The 20,048-nt window shown below is 47.8% G+C and overlaps 1 protein-coding gene across 4 annotated transcripts in view; it reads left to right on the top strand.

Annotated features, from left to right (window-relative positions):
• The first annotated feature begins 123 nt into the window (after positions 1 to 123).
• The window catches only part of BRPF3 (bromodomain and PHD finger containing 3), a 34,102-nt gene continuing 14,177 nt past the window's right edge, over positions 124 to 20,048 (top strand). Inside the window, exons 1-9 of one of the 4 annotated variants that reach the window (XM_039856068.1) lie at positions 124 to 348; positions 3,260 to 4,736; positions 7,599 to 7,755; positions 9,963 to 10,094; positions 12,533 to 12,661; positions 12,959 to 13,271; positions 13,980 to 14,282; positions 16,413 to 16,919; positions 19,761 to 19,854. In XM_039856068.1, coding sequence (XP_039712002.1) covers positions 3,286 to 4,736; positions 7,599 to 7,755; positions 9,963 to 10,094; positions 12,533 to 12,661; positions 12,959 to 13,271; positions 13,980 to 14,282; positions 16,413 to 16,919; positions 19,761 to 19,854 — 3,086 coding nt within the window. In that variant the 5' untranslated portion in view covers positions 124 to 348; positions 3,260 to 3,285. Of the gene's footprint in view, positions 349 to 578; positions 643 to 671; positions 1,051 to 3,259; positions 4,737 to 7,598; positions 7,756 to 9,962; positions 10,095 to 12,532; positions 12,662 to 12,958; positions 13,272 to 13,979; positions 14,283 to 16,412; positions 16,920 to 19,760; positions 19,855 to 20,048 lie in introns of those variants that run through there. The other 3 variants (XM_039856071.1, XM_039856070.1, XM_039856069.1) reach the window with 3 other exon arrangements.

The raw sequence follows: 20,048 nt of genomic DNA, 5'->3' as shown, positions 1-20,048 counted from the left end.
CAGCGGGAGAGCCCGCGGAGCCAAGGAGAGAGCGAGGGAAGGGGTGGAGGTGGCGGGGGGAGGCCGGAGGGGCGGATCCTGCCTGGGGGCTGATCCCTCCTCCCCTCGGCCGGGCTCCGTGGCGGCAGCGGCGGCGGCGGCTCCATTCCCCCTCCTCCCCCGGGAGCGGCGGCGGTGGCGGCGGCCGGGCCGGGGCCCCAGCACGGGCCGGAAGGGGGCACGGCTGTGGCCGCGGACGCCAGCGCGGGAGGAGGCCGCGCTCCGCTCCCCAGGGCGCGCCGACCTGCTCGACGGTCGGCCCGTCCGCGCCCAGGGTCCGGGAACGGTGGGGCCGGGCCGGCCGCTGAGGTAATGGGGGCGCCAGCGGGGCTGGACAGAGCAGGGGCGGGGGCAGCGGGGCCTGCGGGGAACTGGGACTGCGCGGGTTGGGAAGGCAAGGGGGGGCTTCCCGAGCAGGGCGGGAACGGTTCGAAGGCCCTCTCCTGGAGCGACGGCGGCGGCGGCGGGGAAGAAGGCGGGTGAGGGGGGGAGCTGAAAAAGCGAGGACCCCCTCCCGCAGCCGCCATCTTGTTTCCCCCCAGCCCTGGAAGCCGAGCCGCTGAGCCCCGCCCCCGCCACGCTCTCCAATTGGCCAGGCTTGAGGCGAGTCCCACCCCCTGAGCGTCCCTTTCCACCCCGGTTTCCCCTGACGGACAGATGAGGTGGCCAATGGGCACTCGGCTCTGCCCCGCTCGTTCGCTGGCGCTAGCTTTCTCCGTCTTAGGGTCGGACTTCGCCTCAGTCTGTCTCTGGCGCGCTCGCCCCCTCCCCTTTGGGAAGGTGGTGTTATTCCCTCCTTTCTCCTCCGAAGGGTCAGGATTCTTCTGGAAGAGGTGCCCCTTTAAAGTGGCAGGAGTCTTGTCTGGGGTCCACGTCTCATGAGTATCTCGTGGGGTACAGGGGGTACCATCTAATTGCAGAAACTCATTCTTCTGGAACCTGAGTGGGGTGGATGACCGGGGTCTCAGCGAATAACGAAAAGACCTCTGCGGGTATTAGAGATATTTGGAGGTGTGTATGTGGGAAGGGCTGTGGGGGATGAGAAACTCCCGCCAAAAAACTAAGCTCCTTGTGGGCGAAACTCATTTCATTTTACTCAGCAGCAGCCCTTTCCTTTTAGAGTTTGCCCCCCAGAGTCTGGAGGCTTGAGTAGGACAGAAGTGGTCTCCCTAGATACTTGCTGCTTGATGGAGAGATACATGAGCTGCTGGGGAGTAACAGGAATGATTTAGAGTGGCTTTAACAAAGGTGGGGGCCATAGCCTCTCTAGACTATGTCAAGTTATTACTGAGGTAGATTTTCACACCTCTGCAAGGGTCTCTGTGCCCTTGAGGGATTGGGGGCCACAAAGCAAGTCTTTTGGCCCCGGCTACCCCCAGGGAGTTGGCATCTGTAGGGCAAGTAGTGGTTCAAGGGCCTCTGGAACCTGGACAGAATTGCTGGAATGATTCTGTTTCCTTGGCTTCAAATGGGTGGCTCTCTCCCTGGCACTGCTCCTCAGCCACATTGTTTTTTGTTTGTTTCAGTCACACTTTGGGATTGGATGGCCTTTTAAATAAGGATGTTAATTATACCTTATAAACAAATAGCAACCCTTAAGAGGTAGATTTCATTGATTTAATTTTACTGATGGAATATGGAGGCACAGAGATTAAATGACTTTCTTCAGATCATACAGGGCCAAAAGTAGAACCTAGATTGCTTCAGAGCCTCTTTTTGTATGAGACAATGGTATCTCTGTGGTATTCTTACCTCCTAGTGAGATGAGTTGAGCAGGTTAGGAGATCTGGGTTTGAATTGTAGCTTTTACTAGTTTGGAGTTGAGTGACAACTTTCTGAGCTTTTGTTTCTTCATCTGTAAAATGGATATGATAATATCTATTCTGCCTCCCAAACTAGTTTTGAGAAATATTAAAAATAAAAGGGCTTTGTAGTTTGTAAAAATATGCTAATCATTACCATAACCACTTTATGGATAAAGATCCTGTAACCAAGATGACAAAACTATTTTTCTTCTTGAATTCCTTTCCTTGTTCATACCCTTTCAAGTCTCTGCCCACACCTCAGGGCACCATATCCCCAAAGTTCTTTCCTTGTTGTCATGGCCTCAGTAACTGCCTACCACAGGTCCTTTGAGCTTGTCATAGTTCCCTCCATGTAGAGAATGATGTGGGAAACTTTAGGGCTTTCTCTATGCTGCACGAGGGTGGACTAGATGTAAGTATTTGGGAGGAGAGGGACTTTTGAGGTAACAATGTATTGAGAGCTTACCTCAGGTATTGCCCCAGTCACCTTGGCCTTAGGTCTAATGAAGTTCCCAGATAGGTCACTTAAAACTTCAGTGCCACTTGGGGCTGCTTCCAGAGCTTCTGCTTAGAGATATACTAGCCAGTGCATCCTGAATGCTGCCTTTTGCAAAGAAAACCCTGAATACTGTAGTTCGAAGTCCTTAGACTGCATGAGATAGACATTTCCTGTGCCATCACACCTTCTCCCTATGCATAATCAGGGGATAGGGTTTCTGGTCATGGTAGGAGGGCTGTAGACTTGTGAATTTTTGATCCTTTGTTGGGGTCACTGTTCATGTCCAAAGCTTGAAAGTGGACGCTGTCCTTTTCTGAAGCTTTGCTCACCCTCTCCTTTTCAACATAGTTAGCTGTCCCACAGCCTTATGTACATCATTAAAACATTATATCTCTCCCCATGTTGCATTATAATGCTTTGTTTACTTTTCTGTTCCTTCTTCATTCAAACAGAACTCCTAGGAGACAGGGATCATGTTTGATTTCTCCTTTCATTTAAGTAATATTTACTGAGTACTTACTTAGGGACCAGGCACCATTCCAGGTGCTGGGGATATAGCAGTGAACAGGACAGGTAAAAATCCTTCCCCTCATGGAGCTTACATTCTAGTGGAAGGAAGCAAATGTACATGATAAATACGTAAATTAGCATAGTAAAAGATGGTGAGTGTTATAGTGAAAGATAAAGCAAGATGAAAGATTGCTGGTGGGAGAAAGGGATTTGCAATTTTAGATAGAGTGGTCAGGAGAGGTCTCACCGAGAATTGATGTTTGTGGGAAGACTTAAAGGAGCAAGCTATGTGGACATGTGAGGGGCAGGATGCTCAGACAGAGGGAACAGCCAGTCTTGTTGGTGGCTGCTTGATCAGATGGAAGGGTGAATGAATGCTCATGGTCTCCTGGCTTTCTCTCCTTAGGCTTGTCCCCTTGTTTCCCAGGTGCCATGAGGAAGCCTCGCCGGAAGTCACGGCAGAATGCCGAGGGCCGGCGTTCCCCATCCCCCTACAGTCTCAAGTGCTCACCCACTCGAGAAACCCTGACATATGCCCAGGCCCAGCGGATTGTTGAGGTGGACATTGATGGACGTCTGCATCGAATCAGCATCTATGACCCACTCAAGATCATCACAGAGGATGAGCTGACCGCCCAGGATATCACCGAATGCAATAGTAACAAGGAAAACAGTGAACAGCCTCAGTTCCCTGGCAAGTCCAAAAAACCCTCATCCAAGGGCAAAAAGAAGGAGTCCTGCTCCAAGCATGCATCCGGCACCTCCTTCCACCTCCCGCAGCCCAGCTTCCGCATGGTAGACTCAGGCAGTCAACCAGAAGCACCTCCGCTGCCTGCTGCCTACTACCGCTACATTGAGAAGCCGCCTGAAGACCTGGATGCAGAGGTAGAGTATGACATGGATGAGGAGGACCTTGCCTGGCTGGACATGGTGAATGAGAAGCGGCGAGTAGATGGGCACAGTTTGGTGTCAGCAGACACCTTTGAGCTGCTGGTGGACCGGCTTGAGAAGGAGTCATACTTGGAGAGTCGCAGTAGTGGGGCCCAACAGTCACTCATTGATGAAGACGCCTTCTGCTGTGTGTGCCTGGATGATGAATGCCACAATAGCAATGTCATTCTCTTCTGTGACATTTGCAACTTGGCTGTACACCAGGAATGCTATGGTGTCCCCTACATCCCTGAGGGTCAGTGGCTCTGCCGCTGCTGCCTTCAGTCTCCCTCCCGGCCTGTGGATTGCATCCTCTGCCCCAATAAAGGTGGCGCCTTCAAACAGACCAGTGATGGGCACTGGGCCCACGTGGTGTGTGCTATCTGGATCCCCGAAGTCTGCTTTGCTAACACCGTGTTCCTGGAGCCCATTGAGGGCATTGACAACATCCCGCCTGCCCGCTGGAAACTAACCTGCTATATATGCAAGCAGAAGGGGCTGGGTGCAGCCATCCAGTGCCATAAGGTAAACTGCTACACAGCCTTCCATGTGACGTGTGCACAGCGGGCTGGGCTCTTTATGAAGATTGAACCCATGCGTGAGACCAGCCTCAATGGAACCATCTTCACAGTGCGCAAGACTGCCTACTGTGAGGCCCACTCACCACCAGGGGCTGCCGCTGCTAGGAGGAAGGGTGACTCCCCCGGAAGCCTCAGTGAGGCTGGAGATGAGGAAGGGCTGAAAGAGGGATGTGGGGAGGAGGAAGAGAAGGAAGAGGTGGAAGAGGAGGAGGAAGGTGAAGGCCAGGGCGGAGTAGGCAGCCCCCTCAAGGGAGTGCCCAAGAAGAACAAGATGACTTTGAAGCAGAAGATCAAGAAGGAGCCAGAGGAAGTGGGTCGAGACACACCCTCCACTGTCCCCTTGGTCACTGTCACTCAGATACCCTCTTACAGGTGAGCCTGCCCTGAGGGCTCCCTAGGGACTCATGGTTTCTTCTTGGGCTGGTGTTGGCCCTGAGCCAGGCCTCCTTCCCCAAGCACTGTTGGTGAACATCTGTTCTCTTCTGTGCCCTCAAATTTCTCCTTTGGACCCTGGGCTTGCCTAGCCTGATTTGTGATTTTGATTGTGTCCTTAGAACAATGTATCTCCTTTGGTTCGAGGTGAGACAAACATTTCAAATTGTTTATAAACTCAGGAAATGATGTCTAAGGCAGTATTTTTCAACAGGGGCACAGATGGCATTTTGGACAAGATAATTCTTCATTATTAGGACTGTCCCATGCATTTCTATATGTTTAGCATCGCTGGTCTTTGTGCCAGTTGCATCCGCTCCCTTATTGCCTGGTTTTTGTCATGACCTCAAACATTCCCCACATGTTTCCAAAAACCCCTACAGTGATATAGCTACTTCTAACAACTGTTTCTCAATTAAAAGTTTCTGCTGTCCCGAAAGCTTGGTCTTGGGAATGATGGGGACAGTGTGTGAGGGGGCGGTGGCATTAGGGGCACATGCTAGTCCTCCTGTTGAGAAGCTTTTAGATTTAGGAGAAAGAGGATCACTCAGTTTAGCTGTGTAACTAAGCCACCTTAACCCCTACTGAGTGTGTAGAGAGACCAGTGTACCTTGTAAACCATCAGAGAGGTAGCTGGAGCTGTTGGAGGTATGGGAGGTTGGCAGAAAAGCAAGAGACGGAAGATTTTCCAGTGGGGGCTCATCTCAGAAGTAATGCACATTAATAAGTATATAGGGTTAGAGTAGGAAGGAATCTTGGAGATTATTCATCTAATATTCATCTAATGTAGTCCTTACACCTTCTCCCACACCCCCAGATGAAGAAACCGCGGCCACGGGAGGTAAAGTTGTTCATTCCTTTATTCATTCAATGAGATATTTATTGAGCACTTACTATATGCCAAGTCCTGTTCTAAGGGCTGGAACTAGGTGGAAAAGTGGCAGATTCTGGACCCCAAGCTGGAGTTCATGATGCCTCTAGGTTCTGTACCTGCTGTTTGTCTCTCTTGATGAGAGGGATTGGGAGAAAGAAGTACTAGAGGGTAGTGGAGAATGAGTTCTATGAGGGGAACAGGCAACCAGACTTGTCAGTCTGGGAAGAAAATAAGAGCGGAGAAGGTCAGGAGGGCAAGGCTCTTGTTGCAAACCATGGCTTGAGTTAGAATTCAGTCAACTGGAAGTGTATCTTTTAGTCACAGCTGTTCTACGTAACCCTCTTCTCTGAGGTGAGTGGTTGAATGCTTAGCCCCTACCTGTAGGGTGGTTTTGTGCTGGGCTTGACTTCGGTCCTGTCTGCTCTTGTGTCTCTTGAAAAGGCCAGCATGGCATGCTGGCTTAGAACCAGACAGATCTGCATTTCATCCTGCTTCTTTCATTAACTACCTGTGTGACTTTTGACAAGTTACTTATCTTCTTTAATCCTTAGTATATTTATTTGCAAATGAATCTACTGTCATATGGTGGTTGTGAGAAATAAATAATAAAAATAAAGCACTTAGCATAGTGCCTGGCAAATAGTAAGTGCTCAATAAATAGTGGCTGCTGCTGCTGCTATTTTGTTATTATTCTTTTTCTTACCTGCACAAATGCTATTGGGACCTTCCATGCCAAGAGGTTGTAGAGGGAGGGGGCTGCCTGCATCTGGGCAGGTGTGCTTGGCATGGGCGTTGGTGGGGGAATCTGTCCTTTGGGGAAAGGCTTAGGCCTTGATTTTGTAAGCTTGGCTTTGGGGCAGGAAAGTCTGACCATAGAAAGACATAAGGCCAAGGTGAGCAATATCCAGTCCAAGATGCCTGTCCTTCTTAGGTTCTACCTTCTTGTTTAGCCATGCTTATTGTCCTTTCAGTAGAGTGAGATGAAAACGAAAGCACTGGAAACACCACAGGAGCACTGAGGCCTTGATTACCTGGTGGATAACCAATTATGAAACACAGCATGGTATAGCAGAGAGATCGTGGATTCAAATCCCACCCAGCTCTATCATCTTATTAGCTGCAGTAGTGACTTTGACCATTTATTCAGCCTCTGTTCCTAAACTGCCTTTCCATCTTCTGTAACATGGGAATAATGATACCCACCTTATGGTATGGACATGAGGACAGAGATTGTAGGCTTTTATTAACTCTTTTTCTACCTCTTTCTCTCACATATCACTGGCTTAAAACCTGACCTTAAAACTTCTCTTCTGGGGTAGTTTAGCCAGCTAAGTTTTCAGATTCTCCATCCTCTTATACATTTATATTCTTTTTTTTTTTTTTAATTTGGTTCAGAATTGGACATTTTTAGGCTGCTGAGGTTTTTAATGAAAAATCTGAAATCAGACAAACCTAAGGAGTTGCATTTGGGCTCAGAAGCCTGCACTGCTCCTACTAGTTTTCCTTCTGTCTTGGCTATGGACTACTCCCTGGTTTGGTGGGAGCCTCAGCCACAGAAAATAGTGACCACATTGCCCATAGTTTACTCAAGTTCCTGTTCTCTTTTGCTGCCTTTATCAGGAGAAGGCTGGGAGTGTTGGGTCACAGGCCTGTTTCTCAGGAGTCCAGGACCACAGGAAACAGGGTTTCTGGGAGAGGGTTCTTTTGAAAAATTGGGACTGCAGTGCAGGAGGTAGAAAGTCAGGTGAAATATGCTGAAGCTGCTTAACTTTGCTGTCCTTTTCAAGCATTCCTCTGAGGTGAGGCATTTGGCTACTTTATTCTGTCTTCCTTTATAAGGTTTGGAAGTGAACCTGGGTCTGAATAGGAGGCTATAATCTGGGCTGCCTACTGACCCTGTCTTTCACTTCCCTGTGCCTCTACTCAAGGTTGAACAAGATCTGTAGTGGTCTCTCCTTTCAGAGGAAAAACCAGTTCATGCAGCGGCTTCACAACTACTGGCTGTTGAAACGGCAGGCACGGAATGGTGTCCCCCTCATCAGGCGCCTGCACTCCCACCTGCAGTCCCAAAGAAATGCCGAGCAGGTAGGTGAAATGGTGATTCGAAAGTGGTGGAGTAAAGGAGGTGGAGAGTGGAGGAGAAGGAGTGATGGTTGGGGCATTCCTCCCGAGCCCTTGTCGAGCCTTTGCCTCCATCCTCTCACTTCTTTTCCAGGAACAACCTGCAGCACTACAGAGCTCTTTAGATCAGATAGCTTCTCCTGGATGGGAAAGGCTCGATTTTGGAGCAAATTCTAGGGGAGAGTGGAAAGCAACCCCAACTTTCTGTATATGTCGGGAAAATCGTTTAGATGTGGCAGAAAGGAAAAAGTGGGTTGAATGAGAGCCAGGCAGCCACATTGTATGAATTAGGAAGAGGCACACTTTCTTCAAGACACTATACTGCTATCTGCCAAAACATGTTTCATAGAAAATATACAATTTACCATCTAAGTTGGAGAGCACTGCCTGCACAGTTGTAGTGTCCTTTTAGCCACTAGCAACTGGAGTTGCTACATGTTTAGTGTTTTCTGAGAAGGTAGAGGCCTCCCGAGAGACTTTTTAAATCATCTTTAGTTCCCTCTCCCTCTTTACTTGCTCCTTTATTTCTGCCTTTAAGTATTCCCACACTGCTACTCCAGAGATGAAGCAAGCCTTCACATGACAATGGTGCCCTCTGTGTTCTGTCTGATTTCACTTTTGTCTTTTGTAACTAAAGTCTTGAAGTGCATGTCTGTATCTGGTCCTTCCTCAAAATGGTCCACATGCTCTCCTGAAGGCTCCCCTCCAACATCAGCAACTGCCTCCCAGTCCAACAAGTCTTTCCTCAGATTCTTACTTTATTGACCATTGAGCTACATTTGACACCATGATCACATTGTCCTAGAGCTTCTCTGTGACACCATTTTCTACCTCCTACACCCCCACAGACTGCACCCTGTGCCCGTCCCACTTCGTATTCCTTAATGATAACATTTCCAGGAGCTCTGTTGCTTGCCTGTTTGCCTGGAGTAGTTGTTCACTCTCATTGTTTTAAATAATGTGGCAGTAGCTCTTAAGTTTATCTTCCTTCTTCTCAGTAAACGCACTTCCCCATTGTTGTCATGAAACCTTCTCCCTCCTGGCCTCAGATATTCCCCACCTTAGAGTTATTTTTGCCTCTTCCCTCCATAACAAGCTACAGTTAATTATCCCCTGAGCTCTTTGGAGAAATTTATCAGAATATGGCCTTTTGTCTCCATTCTCCAGTTACCCTGTTCACCCATGTCATCTTAATTTCAACAATAGCTTTCTAGGTTGTCACTAACCCTTAATTCTTATTTTGCGCTATAACTGATAATGACTTACATACCATTTTCCATCCTGTCACTTCTTTTCCAGAATGTATTCCCTCTCTCTAGGCAGGCCATGTCTAGGCTCTTTTGCCTGGCATTTGAGGCTTCTTGTCAGCTGGATCCTGGGTCTTCCTTGGCTTTTGTGGTTCTTCAGCCTCTCTGCTCTGGCCAGCCCATTTTTCTCACCAAGCAAAGAATCACTAATTCTGTCTCCACACTTCTGTTCTCTGGTCCCTTTGGTTCCAAAAGAGGCCGGCTTTATTGCTTTAGTCATCCATGTCCATCACTACATGTGAAAAACCTAGTAAGATTGCCTCTCCCAGGAAGCCTTTCCTTACCTTACCCAGCTCACTCAGATCTTCTCTATTTTCTATCCTCTCTCAGCATTTTATATTCAGTCTATCTGATCAGTTTTTGTCGTCTTTATGCTACTACCCCCTTGTGTATCCAAGTCTGAGCCTCTTGCTTCCCCCAACCACACTATAACCTCTTCTAGGACGGGAGTCATGTTTTAGGTGGTAGTGGTTGTGTTTTAAAATATGTTCAGGTCAGTCAGTATAAGCTCATAGTAAGAATATTTTGTTTTCTAGCCAAGTCGAAGCTCTAGGGTGAAAGTCCTTTCACCTCGAGGTGTCTGTTAGTTTCCTTTGGAAATTCTTTCCAGCCCTGAGGGGCACAGCTGTTCTAGTTTCCCCAAGGTTAAGGTGAAGCAGCAGTGGTTATTGTGCAGCAATGAAGAAACATTGTTATAAGGTCAGGGAAGCACAGGAGGAAGGATGGGGTGGAGAGGGAGTGGAAGGGCTCTCAGGGACTGTGGCTCAAGGAAGGGATTGGGGCTCTTACTTGCCGAGGCCCGATGAAGCTTGAACAGGGAGAGGATTTTGCACCTAGCTCCTTCCTTTCCCTTCCCTCCTGCAGCGAGAGCAGGACGAAAAAACAAGTGCAGTGAAGGAGGAGCTGAAATACTGGCAGAAGCTCCGGCACGACTTGGAACGGGCGCGATTGCTTATTGAACTGATTCGGAAAAGAGAGAAGCTCAAGAGGGAGCAGGTGAGGAAGAACTCTGAGCCTTAGGGCTCTTGTTCAAGAACTTTTTCTTCTGTCAGTATGTTATAGGGAGACCTGGAGCCTCTGCCTAGTGCCAACTTTTTTCCTTTCCTGCCCAGCACTATGAGCCTGCATACTCTGCATTGGGTGTATTGCTACTGTGTTGTAACTGGGGTTTGGCTTCTGGTGGCCTCAAGCATAAGCTTGTTATCATATGCCTGAGCCCATCTCTGGAGTTTCTGACCCAGGGACTCTTAGGGGAAGCCAGGCCTTGAGTATTTTCAAAAGCTTCTCAGAGCATTCTGACAGGCATCACCTCTGGCCTGGGGACTTCTAAGAGTTCTCAGTTGGCCCTTAAACACTTATGGTCCTGAATCATTTAAATTTTTCAACCTCTAGAGGAAATTCTAGGCCTCTGAGCATGGAGACTATTGAGATAGGTAGTGTAGCATAGAGGTTAGGAATATGAACTGTGACACCAGACTGCCTGGGTTTGAATCCTGGCTCTGCCACTTACTACTTGTGTGACATTGAGTAAGTTGCTTAATCTCCTTATACCTCAGTTTCCTCAATTATAAAATGGGGGTAATAATAGAACCTACCTCATAAGGTAGTTTGTGAGGATTAGATGATTTGTATATATAAAGAGCATCGAACAGTGCTCGGCACATAGGGGTTATAGAGTCAGTTGCTATCATCATTATTGCTATTGATATTCTTTGTTTCCCTGAAGTGTCTACTGTAAGTGCTGTACACGTGGCAGAGAGCAAATACTATTAATTGAATGGATGATGAGCCAAAACTGTTCTCTCTGGTTCAGGAACAGCAGCTGTTACACGCATGCTTCAAAGGCCTGGGTTAAAGATGTTCCTTTCCGTCTTTCTCCAAACTCCCGCTTCACTGTTCAGCTCCAGCATGATCCCTTCTCTTGTAGGCCTATAGCCTGAGTTTCCACTTATGAGAGTGGACAGCTCTTGCCATATTTAGCATAGATGGCCGTGGAAAACATCTAAGGACTTTCTCTGTGGATTCAAACTGTCTGTGCCATGCCAGGCCTGGTTCCACAGCTGGGCCTTTCTTCCTGCCTCTGGTTCAGAGAAATGAAAGAGAAAAGGAAGCAGGCAGGCCTCTTTTGATGTAGCTGAGAGGCAGGAACTTTTCATAGTCTAATCTATGGCTTCCCAATTTTTTTACATTAGGGCGCACAGAGAAAATAACATTTGTACAGCATACTACTTACTGTAAATACATGCAGCTGCTTGCTGCCTGAGGGGGTGAGCCTGGAAGCCCTGGTTGCTCTGGCCAATCCAGACACACCAAGGGCCAACAGGATCAATATCTCAGCACATTAGGTGGGAATTCTAGCCCAAGGAACATTTTATATCATGAGTGTGCTCCTTGGACTGTCAGACCTGTGTTCAAATCTTGTCTCTGTTCTTTTCCAGCGGGGTAACCTTGGGCAAATGACAAATCATTATACTCTTCCCAAACCTCAGATTCCATATTTGTAAAATGAGGATAGTAAGTTTCTCCTTCAGGGTTATTGTGATTAACTGAGGTACTATAGAGAGGCAGTGTGGCATATCTGTGAAGAGCACACACTGGAACCAGACCATCCGGGACTGAGTCCCAGCTCTGCCCCTTATTAGCTGTGTGACCTTGGGCCAGTCAGTTACTTAGTCTCTCTTTGTCTCAGTTTCCTTTTTGTAAAATATCTCTCCTGTACCTATCCCATGTACTTACTTATATTACATAAAATGCTTAGAATATTACTTGGCATTTAGTAAGGACTGTAAACGTGTTAACTGTTATTACAGTTGACCCTTGAACAATGCGTGAATTTGGGGTGCCTACCCCCTGTGCAGTTTAAAATCTGCATGTAACTTTTGACTCCCCCAAAACTTAACTACTGATAGCTTACTGTTTGACCAGAAGCCTTACTGACAACATAAATAGTTGATTAATATACATTTTCTGTTATATGTATTATATACTGTATTCTTACAATAAAGTAAGCTAGAGAAAAAATGTTATTAAGAAAATCATAAGGAAGAGAAAATACATTTATAGTATTTCTTGGGAAAATTTGCATATAAGCAGACCCGCTCAATTCAAACCCATGTTGTTCAAGGGTCAGCTGTATAATTGACCCTTGAACAATGTGGGTTTGAATTGAGCGGGTCTGCTTAATTCAAAAGTAATAATTATTATTACTTTAAGTTTTGATATGATGCTTGATACATAGGAGACATCCACATAATGGCAGTTGCTATTATTTCTAGGCTGTGGGTTGGGTGATAGTTCCTCATAAACTGGTCAGCTTAACATCCTATGAAAATATGTTTTGCATGATTGATAAAAGTCAAGTTTATCAAGAAAAAATTCAGTGCCTCTTGGCAGAAATTGGGGGGTGTCCTGATCTCTCCCCACCTAACCCACAGATCAAGGTCCAGCAGGCTGCCATGGAGCTGGAGCTGATGCCATTCAACGTTCTGCTGAGGACAACACTGGACTTGCTGCAGGAGAAGGATCCTGCACACATCTTCGCTGAACCCGTCAACCTGAGTGAGGCAAGTCTCCCCCCCAGCCACCTCCTAAATAGTGAGCCCCTCTTGAACTGCAAACAGGGTCTGAGTAGGCCCAGAGGGGATTGGGCCTCAGGATGTACAAAACCTGGGGGTGTCTGACAAGGCTAGTAGACTTACCCATGGTGAGGGGTCAGCAGGTTAGGGTGGGCCAGGGCCCTGGGGCTCTGAGTGAGCCTGGCATGGCCAAACCAGAAAACAGGGAGGCAACAGTATCGGTGACGGGTATGCCTGTTTGGCTAGTAAATGGTTGTTGTAATTGTACAGGTTTTATATGTTTAGGTTCCAGATTACCTGGAATTCATATCCAAGCCAATGGATTTTTCTACTATGAGGCGGAAGCTGGAGTCCCATCTGTACCGCACCTTGGAGGAGTTTGAGGAGGACTTTAACCTTATAGTTACCAACTGCATGAAGTATAATGCTAAAGACACAATTTTCCACCGAGCAGCTGTCCGCCTGCGGGACCTGGGAGGGGCCATCCTGCGGCATGCCCGGCGGCAGGCAGAGAACATCGGCTATGACCCCGAGAGGGGCACCCACCTGCCTGAGTCACCCAAATTGGAGGACTTTTACCGCTTTTCCTGGGAAGACGGTGAGAAGCCTGGATGGGTGGGGAGGAGAGGGGCCAGGCTGAGGCACAGGGACAGAGCTCAGAGAGCCAGGGATCGGGATGGGCCTTGGGGCTATAGAAGCAAAGCTGAGGGTAGGCACAGGCTGGAATATACCTGCTTGTGGCCAGAATAGTTTCAAGGATTAAAATTTAATTCACTGAGTACTTCTTGAATGGTAGGAAAGGGAAATCAGGTAGTAGCTGTCTATTTGAAAAGCTAAAGCTTCACCGGGTCTTTCTCCCCTGGACCCCCTCTGTGTGGCATTGGAGCATGGGGCAGGCGGAGTGCAATCCTGGTGTACGTCTGGCTCATTCAGAAGAGTGCAGATAGAGGACCAAAAATGGAATTGCCTCTGAGCCCCATGCTCTGCCTACCCCTGCTCTCTGCTTCTCGATGCCAACAACCAAACAGTCACTCGGGCCGGGGGATTGCCTCATGCCTGTTCCATGGAGCCCGTAATCATGACTGTGAACTACTTCCTGCAGATGTTTCCCAGATTCTGACCTTGTCCCTGTGTCTGCCCTCTGGGCAGCAGTGGTGCCAGGGCCAAGGCCCCACAGTGATGCTGCTAGAAGCCACTGGCCCAGGCATTCCAGGAGAATATTTTGCATCCAAAGGATTCAGCCCTTCCCCTTGCCCTGAGCTGGGCGGGTCCTTCAGCCCCTTCTGTCCTCCCTTCTTCCTGGCAGTGGACAACATCCTCATCCCAGAGAACCGGGCCCATTTGTCCCCAGAGGTGCAGCTGAAGGAGCTGCTGGAGAAACTGGACCTAGTGAGTGCCATGCGGTCCAGTGGGGCCCGGACCCGCCGCGTCCGCTTGCTGCGCCGGGAGATCAATGCTCTTCGGCAGAAGCTGGCGCAGCCGCCACCACCACAGCCCCCTTCACTGAACAAGACTGTGTCCAACGGGGAGCTGCCAGCTGGGCCCCAGGAGGATGCTGCTGTGCTGGAGCAGGCTCCGCAGGAGGAGCCAGAAGACGATGAGGACAGAGGTGAGAGATAGTCACGAGCAGGCAGGATAGGGAGTAAGGGTTAAACCGAAATCCCATAGTCGAATCATCCTTTCCTGAGTGTAGGTCTGATCTTTATGGGCAAGCAGAAGCCTTCAGAGGGGTTCACAGTTGTATGTGTACCCAGGAATGACATTCAAAACATTTAGCAATCGGTAGAGACCAAAATTGATTACTCAGAGTAGATATTGACCATTGTATTGGAGTTGGCTCCTGAGGTTCACTGATGTAGATATTTAGTTGCCAAATTGTGGGCATATTCACGGAGTTTCACATGCTGGGGCCCAGCAGCTGTTCACTAACCAGTAAAGAAGCATTTCAGTGTTTTGCACCTGACATAGTCTTATTACACATAGCAGTTAAACATCAGCTCATTTCATACCATCATGTAGAGAAGCTCTTAGAGCAGCTTAAATTGTGGTGTGGAGGCACAGAAAAGAAGGATCCTAAACATGGTCTGGGCTCTCAAGCTACCTCATGGCTTTGACCCCAGCTGGTTGAGTCTATAGGTCCATCCTAAGCAAAAAGGCCAGACTGCAAAAGACGGCTGGAGAAGTGATTCTCAGAGCTGCTTCCCATTCACCCTGCTTCACTGGGGACAGAATTGTCTCTTTGCTACCTGTCTTTGGATCTGAGCCTATGGCTTTGAAGGGCCTGCCATCCACATAGTTCAAAAGGTTGGGAGTTATCTCTAGAGGTTAGAGATGATTGCAAGGAATGGCCCATTTTAGGTTGGAAGAGAATAGGGGCATTGCTGAGAGGTCACATTTGGCATTAGAGGGCTTCATGTCCATTGCGATTCTTCTCAAGTCCTCATGTGGCAGATAGCATGCCACCGGTATCCCCACTCTTGGGCTTTGGCAGCACAGAGTCATGTACAGTGGTCCAGCTGCAACAGTTTCTCCTAGAGGGTTTCCAAACAAAATTCCCAGGGCTCACCTCCCAGAGATTCAGATTAGAGAAGTCTGGGATATATCTTAGAAGTCTCAATTTTGAAAAATATCAAAATGGTAAGTGAATAGAGATGTTTGGAAATCACAGATTTAACTTACTTTGTCTCAGTTTTCCATATTTATAAACCTTTTCTTTCTGCTTGTCCTACTTGCTTCACTTGGGTGATAATGAAACAAAATACATTGAAAGGTGGGAAAACACTTGAGTCTAAAGAGAGTATAAAGAGACCCCTAATCTGCGAAGCTGAGACTTACTTAATTGATTGAACGGGGCTTTCAACTTTCTCGAGTGTAGAGCAATGGTTTGTAACCCTCACTTCATCAGACCCACCTGGTAAGCGTAAAGAAACAATATCCCATCTTTATAGGTTTGGTCTGGGATGGGACCTCGGCAGTGAAATTTTTAACCCATTTCTCATTTAGAAAAAAAAGTACAACTTGCTGCCAACGTTCATTTAATTTTACATAAACACATTCTTCGAGGCTGAAGCAAACAAATCTGACTGGTTTTCAATGTGAAAATAAAATATAAAAACTGTTCTTGGAGTTATTTCTAAACAACTTGTCTCTAATCCTAATGTAACAGAAATGTATACATAAATCGATTCATCATATGAATCTTCGGCTAACAACTGTTCAAGCACGATGTTAACATGTGTAGGAATGCTACATTTTCTAGGATTTGACATTTTCAGCGACTGAGAATTACTATATCTTGTAAAAGGAAATACTACTACTAAAACAATGCTATAAATAGAGTGATGTCATTTGTTTCCAAAGACTGTGGATATACTAGAGCGATATGAAAATAAAAGCAAGATATTTTGTGGCAAACTGTGGGAGTAAGGTTAGGACTGTAATCCATGAGTTATCTCAGGGTAAATGCTGTAGCCGTGAGCACTGCCGGTGAATGTTCTCGGGGCAAATGGGAAATGGGTTAAGAAACTTGCTAGGCGATCCTAATTCATAGCCAAGGTTGAGAACTACTAGTCGATCAAACTTAGTCCTACATTCTCTTCATTTCAGACCTGAGACCTGGGATGCTTCTCAAGCCTTATAATGCTCATGCTTTTGGTTCTTGGTAATCTGTGTCATTATCTGGCTTGTAGGGGCAGACTTTTTCTAAAATGTTCAAGCAGGTTCTATTTTTCTCTAACAGATGACTCCAAACTGCCTCCCCCACCAACCCTGGAGCCCACTGGGCCTGCACCTTCCTTGTCTGAGCAAGAATCCCCTCCGGACCCCCCCACTCTGAAACCCATCAATGATAGCAAACCTCCAAGCCGATTCCTAAAGCCCAGAAAGGTAGAAGAAGATGAGCTCTTGGAAAAATCACCTCTGCAGCTAGGGAACGAGCCCTTGCAACACCTGCTCAGTGACAATGGCATCAATAGACTATCCCTCATGGCCCCCGATACCCCTGCCAGTGCCTCCCTCAGTGGTGTGGGCCGCCGCACCTCAGTCCTCTTCAAGAAGGCCAAGAATGGGGTTAAGCTGCAGAGGAGCCCAGATCGGGCGCTGGAGAATGGCGAGGACCATGGTGCAGTGGGCTCTCCCGCCTCTCCTGCCAGCATCGAGGATGAGCGGCACTCCCGGAAGCGGCCGAGGAGCAGGAGCGGTAGTGAGAGTGATGGGGAGAGATCCCCCCAGCAGGAGGAAGAAACAGGTGACCCCGCCTGTGACTTCTCTCGCTACTTCTCATCTGCTTTCCTGCTTTGCCTTGCCAGCAGCACCCCTCCCCGCTGCCGCCCATCAGTTGCCTCCCTAATGGCCTCTGCAGATGCCAATAGTAGCATTGAAGGCTCCATAGCTCACAGTTGGGCCTGAGTAGTAGCCGGGGAAATAGGCTTCGAGCAAGTATTTTGAGACGGCTAATTTGTGTCTGGGGGTCTCTTGGGCCTTGAGGGAGATACAAAGCTGCATATGGTAAAATGGGTCCTATTTTCATTTTAGCTCATTCATCAGATAGTTTTGTCAGGCATTATTCTAGGTACTGGGGGTGGGGAGGAATCTCCTTTCTAGGGGAGATACATTAAAAGCAAATGAGTGAATTATATTTTGTATTAAAAATTGAGAAAAATCCAGCAGGGAAGGGGTATAGGGGACCTTGGGGTGGTGTTACAGAGGGTGGCTAGGGGAGGCCTTCTGAGGAGGTAACATTTGAGTAAAGATCTGAAGGAGGTGAAGGTGTGAGCTGTTTGGATAACTAGGGGAAGAATATTCCAAAAAGACTAGTAAATGCACAGGCCCTGGAAGTGGGAACATGCCTGCATGTCTGAGGAACAGTGAGGGAACCAATGTGGCTGCAGCAGAGCGAGCCAGAGGGTAGTAGGAGATGAAGTCCCAGAAGTAGAAAATGGGGGCTTGGTCACTAAAGAATCCTTACTGCGTTTCCAGCACCAGCTGGTCACTGGCGGGTAATAGCTCAGACTCAGTTTCAGCTCTGGAAGAGTTAACTGTAGTGGAGGAGACTCGATGGTCTCCTGAAGAGCAGAGATGTCACAGTGCTGGACAGTATGTGATTATGTGTCAGGTGACAGCACCAGTGGAGATGTTGGGAAGTCTTCATGAAGAGGCACTACCTAAGCTGGTCCTGAGGGATAAGGGTGGGATACAAAGATGGGATAAAGGGTTTAGACCCAGGTGCATGGAAACACGGACAGAGTCCCTATGAAGGATAGATTGGAGAGGGGCTTCCCGGAGCATCAGGAGCCAAGGCTGGATGAGCGAGGTGGGCCTGGATGTGCAGGCCCTCCATTGCCAGAGGAGTTGAGTTTTGGTGGCATATGAAGGCCAGCTTGCTTGATGGGGAGAGACCTGCTCTTGATTGTTGCTCCTCATATCCCTCTCATGTCCTTTTATGTAGTGGCTTGGGGCTGTGTGGCCAGCACATGCTTTCTCTCTTCCTTCCTGACACTTTATTTCCAGCAATATCTTCCTTTCCCGTCTGGCCCAGACTTCCCTGCATTAGGGCAATAGGTTGGTATATTGAGGCAAGATCTTGAGGCCTGGAGTTAGGCAACCCTGAATTCAAATTGCATCTTTTTATCAGCCATGTATCAAATTAATTAACTAGAGCAAGTTAGAAAGGCTCGCTGAGCCTGTTTTCTTATTTCTAATATAGAGTTAATGATACTTACTTTGCAGGGCTCTGAGGATTGGAAATAGTCTGTATAAGCACTTGGCATATAGCAGTAGAAGGTAGCAGTTATGGTTGTTGCCATCCTCTCAGCTATATCAGGGACAGCCAGACAGCACTGAGAACACTGCACTAAATAGTCCTGCCATTGAGTGATAGGTCTGGACATCAGCCTCATTCAGCCTGAGCAGGCCCACTGCTTGGGCATACTGTTAGAATCTATTCCTCCTGCACAGTCCAGCTCCCTGACGCTCAGGAATACTTCTGAAAAATCTTCATTGACTCTCACAAAAACAGGTGTTGATCTTTTACAGATGAGGCACCTAAGGCACAGCTGGCTTTGGAGATTTAAATTGAGGTCACTATGTTAGAGGCAGAGCTAGCTCAGAGTCCAGATATCTTGGCTTAGACACCTACTCTTATGGGTGTGACTTTCCTCACAGTTTTCTGGCCAAGGTGTCTATAACTTAGAGGTCTTGACTCAGCTGTCAGACTTGTAGGACTCTGGATTGTGGTTAAGAATTAGGTAGTTAGAGAGGAGAGCTGAAGGCTTCATGGGAGATGAGACTTGTCCCTGGGATGAGCAGGTAGTCCTTATTTGTCTCTGAAGGGCTTCCTGCTATAAATAAACCTCTCATTCATACTTAATAGCATCCTCTATAAGTAAAAAGGTATTATCTTCACAAAAGGATGGGTCAAGGCTTAAGGAAGAAAAAGGACTTGTATTTCAGCACTCTAGAACCCAGAGAATTCTGACTTCCCTTCCCGGGAGGATTTGGTCTGCTTTAGTTCTGCTGAAAAGAACCTGCATCCTCAACTCTGACAAACCCAGCTAATATCTCCGGGTGTGGTCGACACAGCCTTTATCCTGCCCCAACCTCCCCTGACACCATCTCAAAAGAATGAAGCTAGCGTTGCCAGCTGTGTGATGGATAGGGTGTGTGAGTGTTTATCTGAAGAGGCCAGGCGGGTGGGCTCCCCAAGAGGCAGAGGAGACTCCCTGATAATCGAGGCTTGAAATGAGAAGCAGATATAGGGACTTATGAGCCAGCTGGAGTTGGGAAGTCTTGATATTTCCCTTTGTAGCTAAATGACAATAGCCCAAGTAAGCTACGTGTTATATTTTCCTTAAAGTATAACTTGAATATGGGAAGAGAAATGCAGTGTCTGCTCATTGCCCTAGCTGACATTTTCCTCAAACTTTTCTCAGATTCTGCTGCCCAAGACCCATTTTCCACAGGGGAAGGCACAGCCATTCTTTCCACCTCTCCTCACTGAGCCCTCCCTGGGTGGCTCACACACTGCAGCACGTGTCAAAGGAAAGGGTTTTCTGCACTCAGGCTCACTCACTCTGTGTGTCCTTGGCAGGCGTGACCAACGGCTTTGGAAAACACACTGAAAGCGGGTCTGACTCGGAATGTAGTTTGGGTCTCAGTGGTGGACTGGCATTTGAAGCTTGCAGGTAAGAACACTTGACCCCAAAGCTTTGTTGGCAGCTTCACCACCTCCTTGTATTCTCTGATTGAACCTCTTTCTTATCTCAGATTTTTTTTCCTTCACCACTGCTATTTCCTGAGGCCTCTGGTCTGTAACTCTGGTAGCTCCTAGGAAACAGCATGACCCTTGACTCCAGGCCTGATATGACTCGAAGGGGAG

The sequence above is a fragment of the Pteropus medius genome, unplaced genomic scaffold, assembly GCF_902729225.1.
Source record: "Pteropus medius unplaced genomic scaffold, Ma_sr-lr_union100, whole genome shotgun sequence".
NCBI classification, from domain to species: Eukaryota; Metazoa; Chordata; class Mammalia; order Chiroptera; family Pteropodidae; genus Pteropus; species Pteropus medius.
The sequence above is the reverse complement of the archived record's forward strand: the minus strand, read 5'-3'. Positions and strand labels throughout refer to the sequence as shown.